Here is an 18,913-nt window from a genome sequence, read left to right on the forward strand (position 1 = left end):
ATTTTTGTAACTTATTGGCTGATATTTACAGCAATAATGACACTTTTTTAATTATTTAATCTTAATTCATTTCAGGCAATCTCTTGTATCTGTGATATATTAATATCAGCCGGCCAATTCAGGCTCTGACAAAAAGCATTGACAATGAATGCAAAACAATAAAAACATCAATACTAACTACCGATTTTATGATAAATCAGATAAAAAGTGCTTAATTATTGAGCAATAGTACATTTACGAAAGAGAAAGTAAGACAGAACAACGATTTGGCTTCCTTGAGAGAATACTGAATGAATGAATATATAAATGAATGAGTGAAGTCTTTACCTCCTTGTGCAGCAGGATCAGTATTCCGTTGTGTGAGAGCAGTTTGACTTCCTGTTCAAAGCGCTGCATGCGAGTAGATTCATCAGTAAAGGTGATCTCAGCAAAGCCGGTACCGTCAAAGTACGTCGCGTCGTTCACCCAGGCCTGAGTCAGCACCGGCTTGGACCTTTTTTAATCCATAATGAGTCACAGAGAAGTAGACAAATGGAAAATATGAAAGTGAGTTTAGCTAAAAGTAAAGAAAATATATATAGAAAAGACAACATGAAAGATATTGTCTTATAAACATATACTGGAGGTTATTTACCCACCATGGTTTTGATTATATGAATTAAATGACAACTTGTGCACTGACCTGCCATAAGGTTTCTCCGCTGTGGTGTTGAGTTGGAAGATGTTTTCAAAGTTATACAGACTGAGCACTTCCTCGTTGAGCGTATCTAACTCGATACAGCCCTTAAAGTTAGGCAAAGCGAGCGGAGAGGGCGGCTAAAAAACAAAAAGAGAATAAAGATAAAATAACTAGTATATACTAATACATATAATTCAAATGTAAAGCAGAGTCATAAACCTATATCTATAACATCTTTTAAATGTCTTTATAAAAGACAGAGCTTTTCCTGATTTGATTTAAGTTTATGTTCTTTGAATTGTTTTTTTGTTCTTTCTTTATCTCTTTTAAATATCCCTTTCCTTTATCTTACATTAATGGAATTGGTTTTATCCGTTCATCATACAATCCGATGATTTCATAATTTGTCAATTTAAATCTTCTGCCTTCTGTGAAGCACTTTTTAACTTGGGTTTTCAAGAAAGTGCTCTCTGAATAAAGATTAATATTTAGAATAACAGCTTAGTTGCAGTATTTTTTTATTAATAATATTACTTTTTGTTTGTAACTACATGATAAAACATCCACTAATTATTTCTATGCATTGTTATTGTCATAACATTGTAATAAAAATGTGGATGCTCTCATAGGCCATGACTGCAATGCAATGGTGGAGCCACTATCGTATGAAGGCTTTCCACCATGTACTCACTTTAAAAGTACTTGGATATCCTCCCACATAGAAGACAGTGTTGTCGGTCAGGAGGTTGAGCAGCCCCTGATCTCCTCTAGCCTCCACGTAGGCTTTGGTGACTGTTTGGTCCCCCTCAGAGGCTTCTGAAGACATGGACATTTGACCGTACTGTAGGATCCTGCATTCAACCAGACAGACAAATAGATAAAGACAAGAGACAGCTGATATGTTTCATCAAGAGTCAATATTTTAACTTGCATACTGATTACATTTTTTTCTGAAACAACGTTTCGAGAAACTCTGGACACTTAAAAAGAACATTTTATAATTTCAACTGTTATAAAACAGCAACACATCACTGCCATTCCACTAGGATGTGGAATGGCAGTCTTTCCTGAAAATGAAATATCAACTTTCTGTACAGTGATAAAAGCAGGTTAAAGGGATAGTTGTGATTTTTTTTAAATGGGGTTATCTATACTCCTGTCTCGACTGGTTACTTTTTTGTGTTAATGTGTGACTTTGGTGTTTTAAAGGGTTAGTTTGGATTCACCAAAGTCACACAATAACACAAACAAACTAACCGATCAAGGTAGCAGTAGACTAGCAACTCCTGTAGATAATGGCTTCAGTTGCCTGTCGGAAAGGGCTGTCTGACAGCAAGGTTAAACAGTGAAAACATTAGAAATATAGCCTACACTTAAACTGTTTTGCAGTTGCCCCCATCCACAGCAGTACATTACTTTTCTCCTATGCTGGTACTGCTGTCTGTTTCTCCCTTTCCGTTCTATAGCGACTTGCTTACAATATCCAGGTACAAGACACCAATTTGTTACATTTATTTGTATTTTTCAATGATTATAGTTTACAAAGTTGGAATAAAAAAATAATAAAATCACCTCAATATGGGAAAATCTTCTCAAGTAAAAATCAATCATGTCATCATGTATGCACATATTTCATGGTGTGTCTTACCTCTCTAGCACTATGCTATTGAAGTTTCCGTTAGCCTTGACGTCTTCATCCATCAGCACCTCAGCAGTTTCTCCTCCAACATTGAAGTACCAGCGCAGTTTCTTTCCCACCAACACCATGCCCAGGTACTCCTTAGTTGACTACAAATATGAAATAGACAGGAATGAACTACAAGAAACCCATACTGTCCTTGCCAAGGATATCTGCTTACTGGACTACAACTCCTAGAAACACTCTCTCAATAATCACTAAGCAAAGAATAAACTCAGGAACGTATTGATCGATGCCATACTGGTACTGTGCCAATCAAATGAATGAAATGTAATGTTCAGAGTGGTACACGGATCCTTTTAGAGACAGTTCACCCCAAAATCCCAAATTCCAAATTTTTCCTCATACCTGTAGTGCTATTTATCAATCTATATTGATTTCATGTAGGAACTATTTTCTTTCCACCAAACTACAGCCGCCACCCATATCACTGCGCAGAGGGAAGCATGCATTTACTCATGGACGAGAGGCTTTGACAGGGAGATAATAGCATCCTCCTCGGCTGAGCTGTAATGTTTGGTAGCTCGGTGGTGCTAGGTAAGCTAGCAGTATGGAGTGTAAATGCACACTTCCTTCTGCACGGTGATACGGCTGGCAGGTTCAGTTCGGTAGAGAAATAATAGTTCCAACATGAAACTGCTTACAACAAGGTCTGTGGATTATCTTGAGCAACTGGCTCTGGAAGAGACATTGCTTTTGAGTTTTTCAAATGCACTTTTTTGGCACTTTGAGGACCATAAGCCGAATGCCATCTAGTTAAATCATACTGGAGCAGAAGCAGACATTGCTACGGCTGAACTACATCTAAAATAACAAACAAAAAAACCCTCCACAAAGCATAATGAGCTTCTGTGTTTCTGGGGTGCTTACATCCTTGTTGCCGAGGTAGAAGACGAACTGTTTGTCGCTGTTGTCCTGCCGCCTGGCTCGCGCCGCCTCGGGCAGAGTGATGTAGAACTTCAGGGAGGTGTAGGCAGCCAGGTCGGCCAGGTTACGAGGAGTACGGACCTGAACACCGGACGACCCGTTAAACTTCACCGACACGCCCACCTGGATGGATGCAAGAGGATGAGGAAATTACAGGCTTTTCAATTCCAACGTCAGAGTGTGTGTGAGTGAGTGAGTGTGTACCTTGCTGGCAGCGTTGCGCGCCTGCTGTATAAGCTGTCGGATGCGGCTGATGTTCTCAGAGATGTTTGGCATCTGTACGGAGTGATTCTGCAGTTTATCCAGCTTCTTCATTAGCAGAGGAATAGTCTCACCCAGTGCGTGCACTTTAGAGAGAGATTTGCATAAAGAAACCAGTTACTGAAATACATTTTTTTTTTTTTTTAAGGAAGCTTCTCTGGCGTTACGTCACACACGTCAACAAGATCCTACCAGTCTTGTTGGCCTCCATCAGGGCGCTGTTGATGTCATCATTGGTGGCGTTAGCGTCTCCGTATGTCTGCTGCCATTTGTCCAGCTGCTCTTTAATGGGACGCAAGGCATCGTTGACTTGTGTGGCCGTGGTGTTCGCCAGATCCGCTGCTTGCTTTGCCTCGTCGATCTCTTGACTCGCATCTGTTCAGCGCAGAGAAAGAAGGAGGGGAGTGTATTTTTTTTAAATCATAGAGATGGATAAGGCGAATCCACTTTCTATGCATGGAGGATTTGTACCACATGTTTAAAGACATTATTAAATTATTCGTTGTGTAGATTTATTACAGTATTCACAACTTATGAACCTGATAAGAGCTCTTTTGTTGTAGTTCTAAAAAATTAAATAAAAAAGAGAACACTGAAATTATATTATATAATATTATAATTATAATATTTTTGTGTCACATTTAAGTTGATTTTAAATTTTAAATTTGGTATGTCCTAAAAGAAGTCATCAACATTTTTACTATAACTCTCTAAACAAGCTTATAGCTATTTCTTAGGGTGGGTTGCTTCTCTAGTTTTAATAATATCTAACGCTTGCGCCTCTTGAGTTTGAATGCCCTGATTCTAAGATACTTTAAACAAAAGTGTCTGCGAATTCAATGTAATGAAATTTGTGTGTGTGTGTGTGTGTGTGTGTTATAGTTGTGTTGCTAGGCGTTTACTTGCCACCTGGTAGACGCTGGTACCTGCCTGTCGTGCTGCGAATGGCTCAGGCCCTTCTATGTTTGAGCTGTGCATCTACAGAAAATAAACCACCTGCTAAATGTCTTGCAGCACTACATAAAGAGGAGGTTCGACAATGTTGCCCAAATATGCAAGCAAGCAGGATGCAGCAGAAATACACAAACCACTGCCTTCACAGCACCACATGTCATAACCTGATGCAGGTCTCGACACGATAGAGATTATGGCCGTAAGTGGCCACAAGTGTGCCATTGCCGTACTTGATAACGGTTTTATAAAAGCAATAGCTCATTACCACGGCCTGTCATGAGCTATCGCTCAAGTAGATCAACATATTTGATGAAGTCGCTGTACCCGCATGATTCTTGCACTTCACACGGTTGAATGCATTTGTTGTAAGTCACTTTTGATAAAAGCGCCAGCTAAATAAATGCCGTGTAATGTGTGTAGAATATGCGTACTTGTAGTGAAGTTGAGGTTCTTCTGAACCGCCGCCAGGTCTTTCATCACATCCACCTGTTTGGTTTTGGCATCGCCCAGTCGCCTCTGAGCGTCTTCCAGCTGCGGCTTCAGGTCTGTGCAGCATTAAAAGAAAAACAAAACTTCTAAAACATTCCAAGTGAAGTCTACAAGACTCTACTTTTACTTGATTGCATGACATCCCTCATGATGAATCTCTTAAATGAATATGCTGATGTGAAAGATGTGTGTTTACCGTTGTTGAGTTCATCATTTAGCTTCTCGACTTCGTCCTTCAGCTCCACACTGTGGTTCCTAAGAGACTCAGCGATCTGACTGAGGTCCTGGTCCTTTATGTTCTAAACACACACATCGACATTACAAACCAGACACGAACAGATTCATAATGTGAAGCAAGTTGTTTTAGTAGTTTCAATTTGTGCACGTACATCTTCAATACGGGTGGAAGAATAAATGTGTGCGTCTTCTACCTTCATTGTGTCGTTAGCAGCCTTGGCGGCCATCTTGGCTGCCTCCTCTGCCTCTTTGATACTGTTGATGATCTTGTTGTAGGATTGTGTTACATCCACAAGTCCCTCCTTCTTGGTTTCTGCTACCACACTGCAGACAAACAAGATTATTAACATCTTCTCTTTACTTACTTGTCATCATGGCCGTATTCATTGCTGTGATTAAAGGCCATGTCCCTCAAAGCATGAGTCTGATTGACTCAAAATGTGACACACATGTCCCCAAATGCCAAGACATATATGACTGGCAGGACTTTGAATGTGCCAGAATTTTTTGTGTGACATTGCTCAGCTTTGTGAAGCCCGAAACTCGCTTGCTGCGACCTGCAGCTTTGATTTTAAGATTGAGCCGCTTCCATCTGTTGAGCGAATAGGTGCTTAAACCTGAAACATATTTTTTATATTTTTCCTGGTGAGTTTTGTCAATACAGTGAACAGCGAGGCTTGTTTAACAATCTTAATATATACGGATGTAGCTAAGCAGCTAACTACTCTCTTACCTGGACAGGTTCATGGCTAAAGTGTTCAGCAGCTCAGCATGTCTCTCTGCTTCCTCCACTAGAGGAATTTTGGAGTCGGCCAAAGCTAAGTTCTGCACTTTCTTTGCCAATGGTGTCCTGGCGCCATCCAGCTGGGCCGCCAAGCGCTCATATTCCTGAGAAAGACGTTTGAAGTGTTACAGTGATGCATACCGCACAACATCTGCATTTTGATTCCAGATAAAATCCTTTGTTACATGACTCCCTGCAAAATGCTAAAAAAAATAAACCTAAAAAACTAGAAGGAGAACAAAAGTAATCTGTACATAATTGTAAAAAAAACAGCAGATCTCTTTTATTCATAACATACCGATGAAACACTGAGGGCCAAGGTAATGATGCTTTTTTTTTCACAATGAACGAAGCATATCCAAAACCTTTTCTTGTACTAACCATAAAAAATATGACTTAACCATAAACCCCATAGAGCAGAACTGAAACTTCAAAAATCTGAACTGAAATGCAAACTAAGCTCGAGTTTCTTTTGTCTCTCCAAAAGGCAGTTGTACAGCTACTCAGCATATTTATATTATCAGAGTTTTTTTTTTTCTAACCTCTTTGGAGTCGTGCAGCATGGACAACACATCGTTGACCTGTGCTACATCATCTTCAGCCATGGACAACTGGTCGTTCACCTCCTTCTGCTTCGACAGCAGGTCTTCCATCCTCCTCTGCGCGCCAGAGAGAGAGAGACCGAGTCAATATCACTTTTCGTCACACTGTCCTCACTGTACCGGTGTTGCTGATTTCCCAGCTCACCTGGTTGTCCTCCAGAGTTTTCTCGTTGACGTTGTTGATCTCTGCGGCTCTGGCAGTGTTGTTCACAGCTTCATTCAGGGCGTCTCGAAGATCCATCATTTCAGAGTGGAAGCGGACCAGGCGGTCTCTGATATCATTGGCCAAGTCGCTGTTTTCTCCCTGACGACCTGCCAACTCCTTGTTAACACGGTCCAACACTAGCAGAGGACACAGAGACCGAGTTTAAATAACTGATGATATTATTGTTGTTGTTTTGGGGTCTAAAACTGTGGAAACGTTGACTTTGATTCATTTTCTATTAGATTACTTTAGGTCTGCATTAGAAACATGGTTTCAACCTTAAAGCACCAACTTTCTATCCTATTAGCTCGCACCAAGTAAAGAATCCACAGAATAATGGTATGAATGTGTAATATATGTATTGATAGATTAGACATATCTTTTTGACCATTGTCATTCTCAAAAAGAAGGTCCTGTCATAAAAATAATCACGATACATGCACGACAATTGAAACTTTAAAATTAATAATAGTTACTCAAGTCATTGAAAGTGGTCTGGCAGGCCAAATATGTAATACATATGTCCAAATTTATATCAAGACTCTAACAATCAAAAATAGTGGGAGTCAAAGCAAATCAAATTATAGCTATTATACTTATAGATAACCATTCTAGACCTGACCATGTAAGCATTAATTATGGACGTGTGAAGAAATGATCAAATATGAGCAATACATATTCTATTTGTTTTACACCTGTTTCACACATGAAAACAATCAAACAAATAAAATAGGCACTTAGAAAGATTTTCATGGCAAAACCTTTCAAGCACAGGAGAGAAAACAATTTAGATCAGACTCTCTGATTTTCCTCTCAGGGCTTCCGTAGACAACCCGCAGTTCCTTGTAATATGTATAGTGTAATATGACTCGAATGTGCAATACCACGTATTTATAGTAAACAACCTAATGAAAAATACTATTAAATGTGCAGTTACCATTAAAGTAGTCATTCCCTGTGTGAACATATTCTTCATCTTGCATTCTTAACCTATTTAAAAAGGACAGATGTCGCCTACCAACTTCTTTTTGCCACTGAAAATTTAGGCTGTAGTGTTTCAGCCTAAACATAGAATACAAACTTTAGATTTATCTCTTGTTTCAAAGCAATATTTTATATATCTTCTATGAAGTACCATTGATAAAACTGGAAAATGTTTAAGATAAATATATGTGTTCGTGAAACAAAACTTACATTTCTGTGCCTCCACCTTCTCTTTGTCAGCCAGTTTCTTCTGTCCCACACAACTCCTGTACTTCATCTCCTGCAGCATGGCCTGCACCTCCCTCATCTTCTTCTCCCTCTGCCCAATGTCCTGCTCGGCGTCGGAGTCATTCAGCCAGGTCCGGTTCGCCATCGTCAACATGTCTATGGAAAGCACCAGAAAAACATCAATCAATCAAATGGTCTATATAGCAGTCCTCTTTTCAATAGATGGAAGTTATAAAAAGGATTAGATGACCCTACTCCGAATGACGCTGTCCTTCAAAATCATTTTGTTCAAGAACTTTGACAGTATCTGAAACTTTTTCTTCTTTGATGAAAGATGACAACCAAAAGGTTTCTCCACCAGCTACTAAATTCACTTTCATATTTTTGCAAGCTTCTTTGTGTTTGTGTAATTTTTACTCGAGACAAAACTAACTTAAACCTTTAAATGTTTATTTTTGTATTGCGAGTATGATTTTACCGCATAGTTACACACCAAAATATTCTTTTGAAATGTCTACATATATGTGGAAGGATCACACAATATGGAAGCCCATTTCCCCAGGAAATATGATGAAAACTTAGCTTTGATATTTCGAGATACTAAGTCATTTTAACGACTTAGTATCTCAAAATAATGATTTACTTTTGCAAAATAATGATTTACTTTTGCAAAATAATGACTTAGTATTGCGAAATATTGAAAAACCTATCTCGAAATAATGAGTTAGTTTCTTAAAATAATGACTTAGTATCTCGAAATAAGGAGAAACTTTCTTATAATATTGACTTGAGATAGTATGTGAATACTTCCAGATAGTTTCTCATTAGAATGACTTTCAGGGTCTTTTTTTAGACCATATTGTCATAAATGGGCTTCCATACTCTGGGCCTCTGCCCCAGCCTCTCATGCAGCAACTGAAGCACCGATTGACTGAAACGAACAGCTTGTATCATGTTACAACAATAGGTTTCGATGGACTCATTGTCCCCTGTCATACCATTTAAACCCATGGTGATGTTGTTGATGAAGGACAGCAGGTCTTCCGCCCTCTGGTATGTGTTATTGGTACTGTCCCGCAGGTCACCAACCCTGTCGGTCATCACCGTCGACTGAAAACACCACCACAACACAACACTCTCAGTTCTACATAAAAGCAAACAAAATATTTATTAATTTATTATATTTGTGAAGACTTGAAACCGTTATTTTTAAACCAAAGAAAACAACATTGTTGCTCTTTAACATTGCATAAACTTGTTTAAATTTGGAGAATTCAGATTGTTCAAGTCAGTATGTGTGTGTGTGTCATAAGTAACCACACCTTGCCCTGCAGTTCATCAATGTCATCATTGATATTTATGATCTCAGCATCCAGCATGTCGGCCCGACTCCTGCTGTCATCCAGCGTACTGTTGTAGTTCTCTATGGCACTCTAGAATCATGGGAAAATGTGTTTATATGCAATATGACACCACCAGTGCAGCAGTCTTACAGCCTATCGATTGAACAACATCACGTGTTTATGTGTGTGTGCGTTTGCGCACTCACAGCGATGTCCTCCACAGACTTGTTGAGATTGTGCAGCTGACCCCAGGCCATGGAGCTGGCGTTGAGGCTGCTCAGCTGACCGGCTACCGAGCGGAAGTTGACGTTCATTTTGTCAAGATCCTCCAACAAGACAGTGACACAGCTGTCACACACTGCAAGGGGAAACACAAACACACATTCGCACTTAATTTCCAAGATTTGTTTTTTTCTGTTCTCTGGTATTTTTTCCTCTTTTAAGCATATTTTAAAGTATCACGTATACAAATTCAACACAAAAATGTATCAATTGCTGTAACCATATGAGTGCGGGTGTGTACTTTACTTACGGTCACAGTGCATGCCATCACGGTGCTCTACAGGTACACTGTATTTTGCCTTGCAGGTGTCGCACTGTTTTCCTGTCATCCCGTCAGGACAGCGGCACTCTCCTGTACGAGGGTCACAGCGTCCTCCTCTACAGCTGCACTCTGGAGAGAGGGAGGTATTAATATGAGAGCTACTAATGCTACTACTGATAATATAAATTGAGTACTCTCTACTGTACTAGCTGAAGGTGGAATGAGGATCATGAGGGCTCGTGGCCGCAAAGATGCTGTACAAAAATTGTGGTCGGATTATTGTTACAAAAACAGAATACTAAGTGTTTAATAAACTTAAATGAAAAGATCACATGAATTAAATTTAAAAAAAAGATACATTTTAGAATAGATTATTCTGACAGTGACAAAAGTATAGTATGCTGTATAATGTGTCATGCATGCACTCACTCTGGCATCCGTTGGCTCCGTAGTCCCAGTATCCAGGAGCGCATTGTCTGCAGTTCGGCCCGTTGACTCCGGGCTGACAGGCGCACTGACCGCTCTGAGGGTCACACGGCTTTATGAGAGCTGCAGAGGCGTCGCAGTCGCAGTGACGGCAGCCGGAGCACGATTCGAAGCCAAATGAGCCAGCCTGAGAGGAAAAACAGATTGAGGCAGAGGCATGAGGTGAAGTTGTAAAGTTACTCCCCATTACATCTACATCTCTTTCAAAACAGAAAGATTTATCAATGAGATATTAGATGCAATATTGCAAAATGTGATCATCAGACTTCTGTTTTAACTAGAAGCTTCCAATTGTTTTTTTTATGCGATCTGTAAAGTAATGGTTTCAAATAATATTTCAGATCCATAATTCACATACAAACACTGTCAAATTTAGAAAAGAAAAACATCAAGTGCAGCACTTACCTCACAGCGGTCACAGTGCGGTCCGCTGACTCCAGCTTTACAGCGACACTGTCCAGTTTGAGGGTCACATGACTCGGTGCCACATGGAGAGCAGTTACATTCTGCGATAAGAAAAAAGTTTGAACCACTAAATCCATCACACTGTTTAATAAACTAATACACATTTTTAGGAGTCAATAGAGTGAGTATGGATCAAAACTGAGGACACTACTTTGTCTCGCATTAGTGTCCTAATTTCTGATTTCATCACTGTTCTTTATCCACCTTCACTTAACCCTCGTCATGATACGTCAATGATTAGCACCAACATTGATTTTGATGCATTGCCTCAAACACTGCAGAGCTCCATAATCCAGCAGCAATGGCTCTGGTGGAAAAAAGGAAACTAGCATGCATGTCGAAGCTGAACTCACTGGTGCAGTTTTTGGCAGTGACGCCGTCTCCGAAGTAACCAGGGGCGCAGATGTCACAGTGAGGCCCTGCCGTGTTGTGCATGCAGCTGAGACACTCGCCCGTCAGCGGGTGACAGTCGGTGAACAGCATGTTGGGGTCCGTATTGCCGTGGCAATGGCACAGCTGGCACCTGCTGCCCAGCACCATGGGGTTGCCGTAGTAGCCGGGGGCACACCTGTGTTAAGAGACCCATTTTTAATGACACACGTATCCGACAATAGGTTTTATTTTATTTTGCTTAATGTATGTCGACGTCAACTTATATATAATTAGGAAATATATAATTAGTAAGGTTAAAATCTTTAGTTGAAGATTTAGTGACATAATGAGACAAAATGATGAATGTTATCACGAGTTATCAATTAAGAATCAATTAGTCAACTTATTGATTAGTCGGTTGACAGAAAATTAAATCGGCAACTATTTTGATAATCAATTTTTTTGAATGCAAAAATTTGAGAAAATGTCATTTTCGGCCTCTCAAACATGAGACACATCTCAATTTCCTGCTTTGTTGTGGTTTACATCACATCTAACGGTCAATATACAAAAATATATTAGAATAAAATGAGTAAATTATAAAACTACCTTAGATAACAAATAAGATCAAACAGTATTGATCCTCGGGGGGGAACTAGGTGATAAACCTGACAGATGAGAACGTACTGTCATGACTTAAAAATAAACAAAACGTATTCAACTTTGTAGGTTTTGACAAACTATGTAAAGTAGTCGCGCATATCCAAATCCGTTTCAGGTGGGTGCTGGACCAGCAGAACACAGCAATGGAAATATAAATAAGAAGGTCCACACACTGTCGCTCCCTTTAGCACAATTCATTTGCACATCCACACGTGATGTTTTGAGCAACCGGCTCGCACTATGTTGAGGAGGATGTTTACCTTTCACAGTGCGGCCCAGCGTAACCGGGCATACACAAACACTGCATCCTGTCTGTTTTCTGCACGCAACCTTCTGCAAAGCTACACAGAGAGAAAAAAGCAGTGATTAGAATATAAGATTAAATGGGAAAATAACAAGAAGAGGACTTAAAAAAAAAGACGGTGAAATGTTCTCACTTGTTGGATGAGACCCTTAGTGGGCAGGGACAACTGGAGCACGACACCGCCTGTCCGTCAAGACTGTCGTTGCCGAGAAAACCACCCTGGCAGATGTCACAGTGCTCACCGGCTGTGTTGTGCTGGCAGTTCTGATGGACAGAGAGAAAAAATAATGAGAAAGACAGATGACTTACCTACGTATATGCAATGCAGTTGCTGTGTCAACTGATTCATCATTAAAAATCCTCACCAAACAGATTCCAGATCCGTCCAGGCACCGGTCAGAGTGTCCGTTACAGTTACAGGGAACACATTTCCCCAGAAACAGGCCAATAGTGTCTCTGTAGAAACCCGGAGCACATTTCTAGAGAGAAGAGAGGAACATGTATGTAACGGCTGAGACGGTAATGTTCATGAATGATTACTGATTGGTGAATAATCTGTCGATTCATAGACTATTGAGAAATAGCAGGAGATACATTGTAATGAATGCGAAGATGCGACATGCTGTGACATTTACACATAACTGCAGACCATATGTTGAACTGTAATGCATAAATATTCCACTTTTAGTGTTATTCAAAATAAAGGGATGGGTGGGTCATCTTAGTCTTCAAATGCTTTTGGGAAACACGGTCTTGGTTCCTCACCTGACAAGAGTCTCCCAGGTAATTGGCAGGACACATGCAGATCTCCACGTTGTTAGCGTGGCGACCGGCGGGCAGGCTCTCGGCGGCCTCCAGCACGGCGCCGCGTAGCGACACCGAGTGGGCAGACTGGGAGTGTAGCGCTCGGATCTGCAGAGACTCCAGACCAACCAGAACCATCATCAGCTCCTCCCGAGACACAGAGTTACCGGTCTGAGCGTGACGGAAACTTCCCTGTGAGGAGAGGGAGGAGGCAGATGAACAAAGGTTAGGTCAGGTTTGGGATTTAGACTTTTCTTTATCCCACAATGAAGAAAATTATAAATAAATTAACTAATAAGCAAACAAGCACACAAAATATTTTTTTAGGTGTCTCAAATACGTTTTGCTGCGGCCCCAGGCCACAGCAGTACATTGCTTTGCTCTCGTGCTGGTACTCCTGTCTGTTTCTCCAAACTGGGGGGCATGCCGACCGCCATTGATAAGCACCTCGTACAACCCCACTTAAAACACCCAAACTGTCCCTTAAATATCAGTTAGGCTTGTATGGAGCCAGAAAGAGGAAAAGGGTGATAGAAAGTAAATAAAGTGTTCAAAGGACCAGAATACAATGGTGGCATATTACAGTCAACTTGGGGTCTTACATATTATACAAAGCTGTACTATATTCATAAATATTGCATATCAACAGCTCTAGATGGCAGAGGGAGACAAGATTATATAACCCAAGGTCACTAAACTGCTAAGTCTTTGAAGCTCTTTCCCATCTCAGGGAAAAAGGACTTGGCTTCGGTGATCAACACTAAAAAGTACGACAAGAATATTTAGGATAAAAGGACAAACCCGACATGTTGCTGCCGGCCTGCACGTGTTGTGTTGTTAAATACAGCTTCTCACACAAATCTCCCGGCCTACAAAGCTTTAAATGACCCACGACTGCATGTAGAAGTGACTTTACCTCGACCATGTGAACGATTCCCAGGTGAGGCTCTTCAGGTGAGGAGTACTCTCTCTCCATGAACACCAGGGTCATCTGGTTACCCTGCAGGAGGAGAGAAATAATGTGAAAAGGGTGTGTGCAGTAGTTTAACAGAATGTTCTGTTATCTATTAGGCAGGCTTTTTGGAGCTAAAAGCATTTGTTAAAAAACAATACCCTCTTTGTGTGTACATGCATGTTAGTATATGTTTGTGCATGTGTTTGTGTGTCACGTTTCTGATATGTGAACCCAGGTGATAATTGTGTGTTTTGTACCTTGAGAATGATGTCAGGCCTGGAGGCTTCTGCAGGCAGAGACAGCACGTCGCCTCTCATGGACTGAGTGTGGAGACGATACCTCAGATAACCTCCATAGGACGAGACCTGGGGAAACGGAGAACCAGTAGATGGTAGTTTCACGAGATATTAAGATGAAAAACAAACAAACATTAAAATGACGGAGATGAACAGTCGTGAGGCAGGAAGCAAAGATTGAAATAAAGACAGGAAAAGCAGACAGACTGCATTCTTAATCCATACAACAATAGATTACATTCAGACTGTACAGTGAAACGGAAACAAGATCCAGGGCCTTTATTTCCAAGGCGACCATGCAGGCTTTGTCAAAGCTGACATTTGAAGCTGCTTCATGTTGCATAACAGGACTCAGTTTGGGGTTTAAATCAAACCATCAGCCGCACAGACTGATGCTGGTAGAATCCCACATTGAAGCTGTTGATTCAAACGTCTAGACGAAAATGCTTATCTGTATCCAAACACCTCGTCTAAGCCTCTGGATCATGATGCGGGATCTTTTTGTGTGCGTGTACTGTAGGTGTTTGTGTTGTGACCAAGCCCCAGGTTGTGTCTCTCATGTTTTTTTATCACGACATTTAAATGGCCGAGGTAAGGTAGTGGGGCTGTACCGAATATTTTAAAGCTTCATTCATTCTTTATGCATGTCTAATTATTGTGTTGAAACCCTGTGTTTCCGCACAGTTCTAGATAAAAATCAGGCTACACTATTGTTATTAACATTAACATACGAAATCTATTAAAAAAGATAGATGTGATCATTTCCAAAACGTTTGTATCAAATGAAAAAAACAAGTTTGCTGTTCCCCCTTTCTTTCAGTCTCTATGCTAAGCTAAGCTATTCTAAAAGGCTACTGGTGGCCACTTCATTAAGTGTCAAGACAAAGTAGTTTCAATCTTCTCATCCAACTCTCACACTATTCCCTTACAAAAACAACAAAAAGACAACACTGCCTAATTCATAATCTCTCTCATTCTACATGCAAGACACATATTGGTAACCACTTCCACATCTCCAGTTGTTTAAAGAGCATTTGATGACTGCGAAGCCTTTAAAGGCTTAAAGTTGTTCCAGCATGACATTCTATTCTCATCTAATCTATTCACTCTTTCCTAGCTCCTTCAGAGGTTGACTTTACCCTCTTACCTTGTCTCCCAGGTAAGTCTTTGCTGCGTGCCAGTGAAGGTCCTGGTAGACATCGGGCACATCGCTGAGGTCGGCCTCTACAAGGTCCTGACCAGGATACACCACGACCGGTACTTCCTGTCGGTCTGCTCCAAGCAACACCCAGCCCTCCATGTTCATCACCTACAGGACAGGGGGAATGGTAAATAATAAAACAGCAGTGAATAAAGAAAAGAAGGAAGACATCAACACATAAGTTTCACAAAATGCTGAGAGATGTTTGTCACTGCAATAACTAAAGGCAACATTTTAATGTGACCAGTACAAAGGAATATTGATTTTATGAACATGTTGGGATTGTTGATGCTACTCAGCTATGATTCAAGAGATGTCCAACAGCAAAACAAGCGAGTACAATATCAGAATAATCATTAACTAGTTTGAAAAGTGATTAATTGTTTCAACCATTTTACAACCAAGCTAAATATTTGCTTGTTACAGCTTCTCCATTATGAGGATCAGCTGTTCTTCTCACTTTTATTAAATAGAAAACAGCCGTAGCCTTAAAATGGTGCATTACATTTACTTTACAGACATTTGTGATATTTATGAAGAAACACGAATACCTCGGTGCGTCTCTTGTCAGAGCTGCGACAGCGGTCGGTGGCTCCGAAGCAGAAGCAGCTGGTGCAGCCCTTAGGGTTGGTTGGGTCCAAGTGGAACGTACCAACTCTGCACTGATCGCATCGGGAACCCTGGGCGTTTTCCTACAGGTGGCGGACGCATCGCAGGTCAGAACACACTGTAAAGTGCAGGAGAACGCACGTGTGTGTGTGTGTGAGCGTTGCCCTACCTTGCACAGACACCGTCCTGTGAAGGAGTCACACACTTCCTCTTCAGTTCCTGCCTCGTTGCAGTCACATAGCCTGCAGTTGGGGTAACCATAAAAACCGGGGGCGCAGCGGTCACACATACGGCCAACGACGTTGTCCTTACATCTGGAAAAAATAACATGCAATTGTTTTAATTAATGTCAAAAGGTGTAGGTTTATTGATCAAATGTAAATCTCTATTTCTCTGTCTCTAAAAAAAGCTACAAACTTTAACCGTTATGTGCAGAAATATTGCTCCCCACCGTTATTGCTCCCCATTATCCATCACGAATAACTGTTAACACATAAAAATGTTGACTTAAGATAGACTGACAGCCGACTGCAGGGTACATGCAACTGTGTGTGTGTGTGTGTGTGTTTGAGTTAATGCAAGGTGCCGAGATCTTAATTGATGAGAGCCTTTAGGCAGAGAAATACTTTTTACATCCTTGTCTTGTCCGGACAAAGCCGACACAGTCCTGTGTGTATGTGTGTGTGTGTGTGTGTGTGTGTGTGTGTGTGTGTGTGTGTGTGTGTTTGTAAGGGGGAATGATAGTGATTTAAGATAGCTTTAATTCTTCAATGTTTACAGCAAGGCCACAAATCAGCAACAGCAAACAAAGACACAGAACGAAGGGCACATGTACAATTTCAGCTGCAGTGCTCACAATGAGTGAGAACAGCAATCTCTGGAGCAAATTCACAAAAGAATTGCGCAGCTTTTGCAGTCACTAAACCTACAATAAGACAAAAAGAAATTGTGAGAGTCTTTATTTTACCTACGATGGTACATTACGCCATCATAGAATATGTGAATTTCCCAAAGTTCTGAATATTACTTGGAATTTCAGTGTGCCAGTTTTTAATATTTAAAGTTTCCAGGATATGTTTTTCCAGTTTTGCATTGGAGGCAAAGACAAATAAAAGCCCAGTGAGCTGTGTGTTCGTCCAATAAGGTGTATGAAGAGTTCATGTTGAGTGGAGAAGAGAACTGTTACAATTACCAACTATTGATCCTAGTCAGAACCACGAAGGATAGTGTTGTGTGATGAATGTGAGCTGCCTTTGCAAATACTGTTGTAGTTGTGAATATAAAAGATGCGTGGCATATGGGGCCCATCATCATGTTATAAAGATTGGAGGAGGAATAACAGGAGGCAGGCAGACAGATAAGGACGAGGACAGACAGCTGCTGTGTTGTTGGCAGTCCTCAGAGAGCTACGGTTTTAAAAGCTACAGCTTCCACAGACAAGAGACAGTCTTGAACAGACAAGAGTTGGCAAGTACATCTGGCCAAAGACACAGCAATCAACCCAGTGAGAGAGTCAGAGCCAAGATCCTGTCAGGAGACAAAACGGGCGAGAAATAACTGCCTTTTTAGGTATTTCCAAACGGAGGCCTGACATTTGAGAGTTTGAACTTGCTGAACCTCCATATATATCACACAACACAGTATGGCAGTGTGGAGAGCAGATGATGATTCATCGCTTCAGAAGAAAATAAAAACTTAGAGCAAAAAAGAAGAAGCGGAATTTATTGTTTTTATTGTTTGTGAATTTTTCGAGAGGGAAAGTTGGTCTGCCTCTGATTACGGCCCCAGAGCCAGAAACGATGATCACATCAATCATCATTTCCTCTGTCTCGTCTTGTCGTACCTGCACTGTCCGCTGAAGGTGTCGCAGTTCACATCGGGAGAGACGATGCCCGGCCGAGAGCAGTTACAGACCTCACACCCAACCAGTGGGTGGCAGCCAAACGTCTGGGGCTCACACTGGGTGCACTCTGGGAGCACAGTCCTCGGAGGGCAGATACAGTCGCCGGTCACCGGTTCACACAACCTCGTACCACAGTTACAAGCTGGAGGGAAGAAGAGAGGGGATACAGTTAGTCACAGGGAAGAATAAATCCATCGAAAGAAAACTACCTTTGCTTAATTTTCAGAGTCAGACAGGAGGGTGGAAAACCATTACAACACATTACAGATGTGAACAATTTTTTTTGTTATTGTTTTGAAAAAAAGGTTGAAAAGTTATAAATTTCTTTGCAACAGTGCCAGTTGGTTTTGCTAAATTTATTTTGTTTTTATCAAGTTTTGGAATAAATTTCTGTCTGAATATCTCGTGACAGAAGTTCAACAACAGAGAGTACAAAAGTAAAAAAAGAAAGTTAATGTGAGAGCATTTGGGTGAGGTGTGACATCGTCTGGCAGCCATATTGGAAATCCACGTTCATGCAGTTGATACGATGACACTTTTAGATTTGGACACTGTAGAAGCAGCCATGGTAGACTAATGTTTACAATCTGTTTTGTTGAACCTTGTGTTGTATAATTTAAACAGAATTTATAATCAATGTGACTACAGCTAATTATTTGACAGTCAGGCAGTCAATCAGACACTCACGTCTGCAGTTGGGGAATCCCCAGTAGCCCGTGGCGCACATGGAGCAGTCCCGGCCGATCACGTCGGGCCGACAGCGGCACTGGCCGCCGAACTGCTCGCAGGTGTCGCTCTCGGCTCCGACCTCGTGGCAGGCGCAGGGCATCGCCCCGTTGTTGAAGAAGGCCGACAGAGACACCGCCGAGCCCAGGCAGAACTGAGAGGCGGTGGAAGGGCTGGAGGGAGGAAGAGAAGA

General features: G+C 41.1%; 1 protein-coding gene across 1 annotated transcript in view; it reads right to left on the reverse strand.

Moving 5' to 3' along the window:
* lama5 (laminin, alpha 5) overlaps positions 1-18,913 on the reverse strand; it is an 85,096-nt gene that overhangs the window by 6,330 nt on the left and 59,853 nt on the right. The window contains exons 34-65 of the mRNA XM_076097090.1: positions 18,682-18,893; positions 17,935-18,136; positions 16,261-16,405; positions 16,034-16,174; positions 15,429-15,590; positions 14,243-14,350; positions 13,947-14,030; positions 12,992-13,222; positions 12,592-12,705; positions 12,360-12,490; positions 12,183-12,263; positions 11,241-11,455; positions 10,828-10,928; positions 10,366-10,549; positions 9,925-10,065; positions 9,599-9,750; positions 9,372-9,482; positions 9,048-9,159; positions 8,032-8,205; positions 6,778-6,974; positions 6,573-6,689; positions 5,980-6,134; positions 5,441-5,570; positions 5,206-5,308; positions 4,952-5,065; positions 3,759-3,941; positions 3,510-3,652; positions 3,249-3,428; positions 2,328-2,467; positions 1,371-1,530; positions 683-816; positions 328-493 (exon numbers count right to left, since the gene is read on the reverse strand). Coding sequence (XP_075953205.1) covers positions 328-493; positions 683-816; positions 1,371-1,530; positions 2,328-2,467; positions 3,249-3,428; positions 3,510-3,652; positions 3,759-3,941; positions 4,952-5,065; positions 5,206-5,308; positions 5,441-5,570; positions 5,980-6,134; positions 6,573-6,689; positions 6,778-6,974; positions 8,032-8,205; positions 9,048-9,159; positions 9,372-9,482; positions 9,599-9,750; positions 9,925-10,065; positions 10,366-10,549; positions 10,828-10,928; positions 11,241-11,455; positions 12,183-12,263; positions 12,360-12,490; positions 12,592-12,705; positions 12,992-13,222; positions 13,947-14,030; positions 14,243-14,350; positions 15,429-15,590; positions 16,034-16,174; positions 16,261-16,405; positions 17,935-18,136; positions 18,682-18,893 — 4,723 coding nt within the window. The remainder of the gene's footprint in view (positions 1-327; positions 494-682; positions 817-1,370; positions 1,531-2,327; positions 2,468-3,248; positions 3,429-3,509; positions 3,653-3,758; positions 3,942-4,951; positions 5,066-5,205; positions 5,309-5,440; positions 5,571-5,979; positions 6,135-6,572; positions 6,690-6,777; positions 6,975-8,031; positions 8,206-9,047; positions 9,160-9,371; positions 9,483-9,598; positions 9,751-9,924; positions 10,066-10,365; positions 10,550-10,827; positions 10,929-11,240; positions 11,456-12,182; positions 12,264-12,359; positions 12,491-12,591; positions 12,706-12,991; positions 13,223-13,946; positions 14,031-14,242; positions 14,351-15,428; positions 15,591-16,033; positions 16,175-16,260; positions 16,406-17,934; positions 18,137-18,681; positions 18,894-18,913) is intronic.

Source organism: Anarhichas minor, unplaced genomic scaffold, assembly GCF_050575085.1.
Source record: "Anarhichas minor isolate MPS153535 unplaced genomic scaffold, ASM5057508v1 ptg000003l, whole genome shotgun sequence".
Lineage (NCBI taxonomy): Eukaryota > Metazoa > Chordata > Actinopteri > Perciformes > Anarhichadidae > Anarhichas > Anarhichas minor.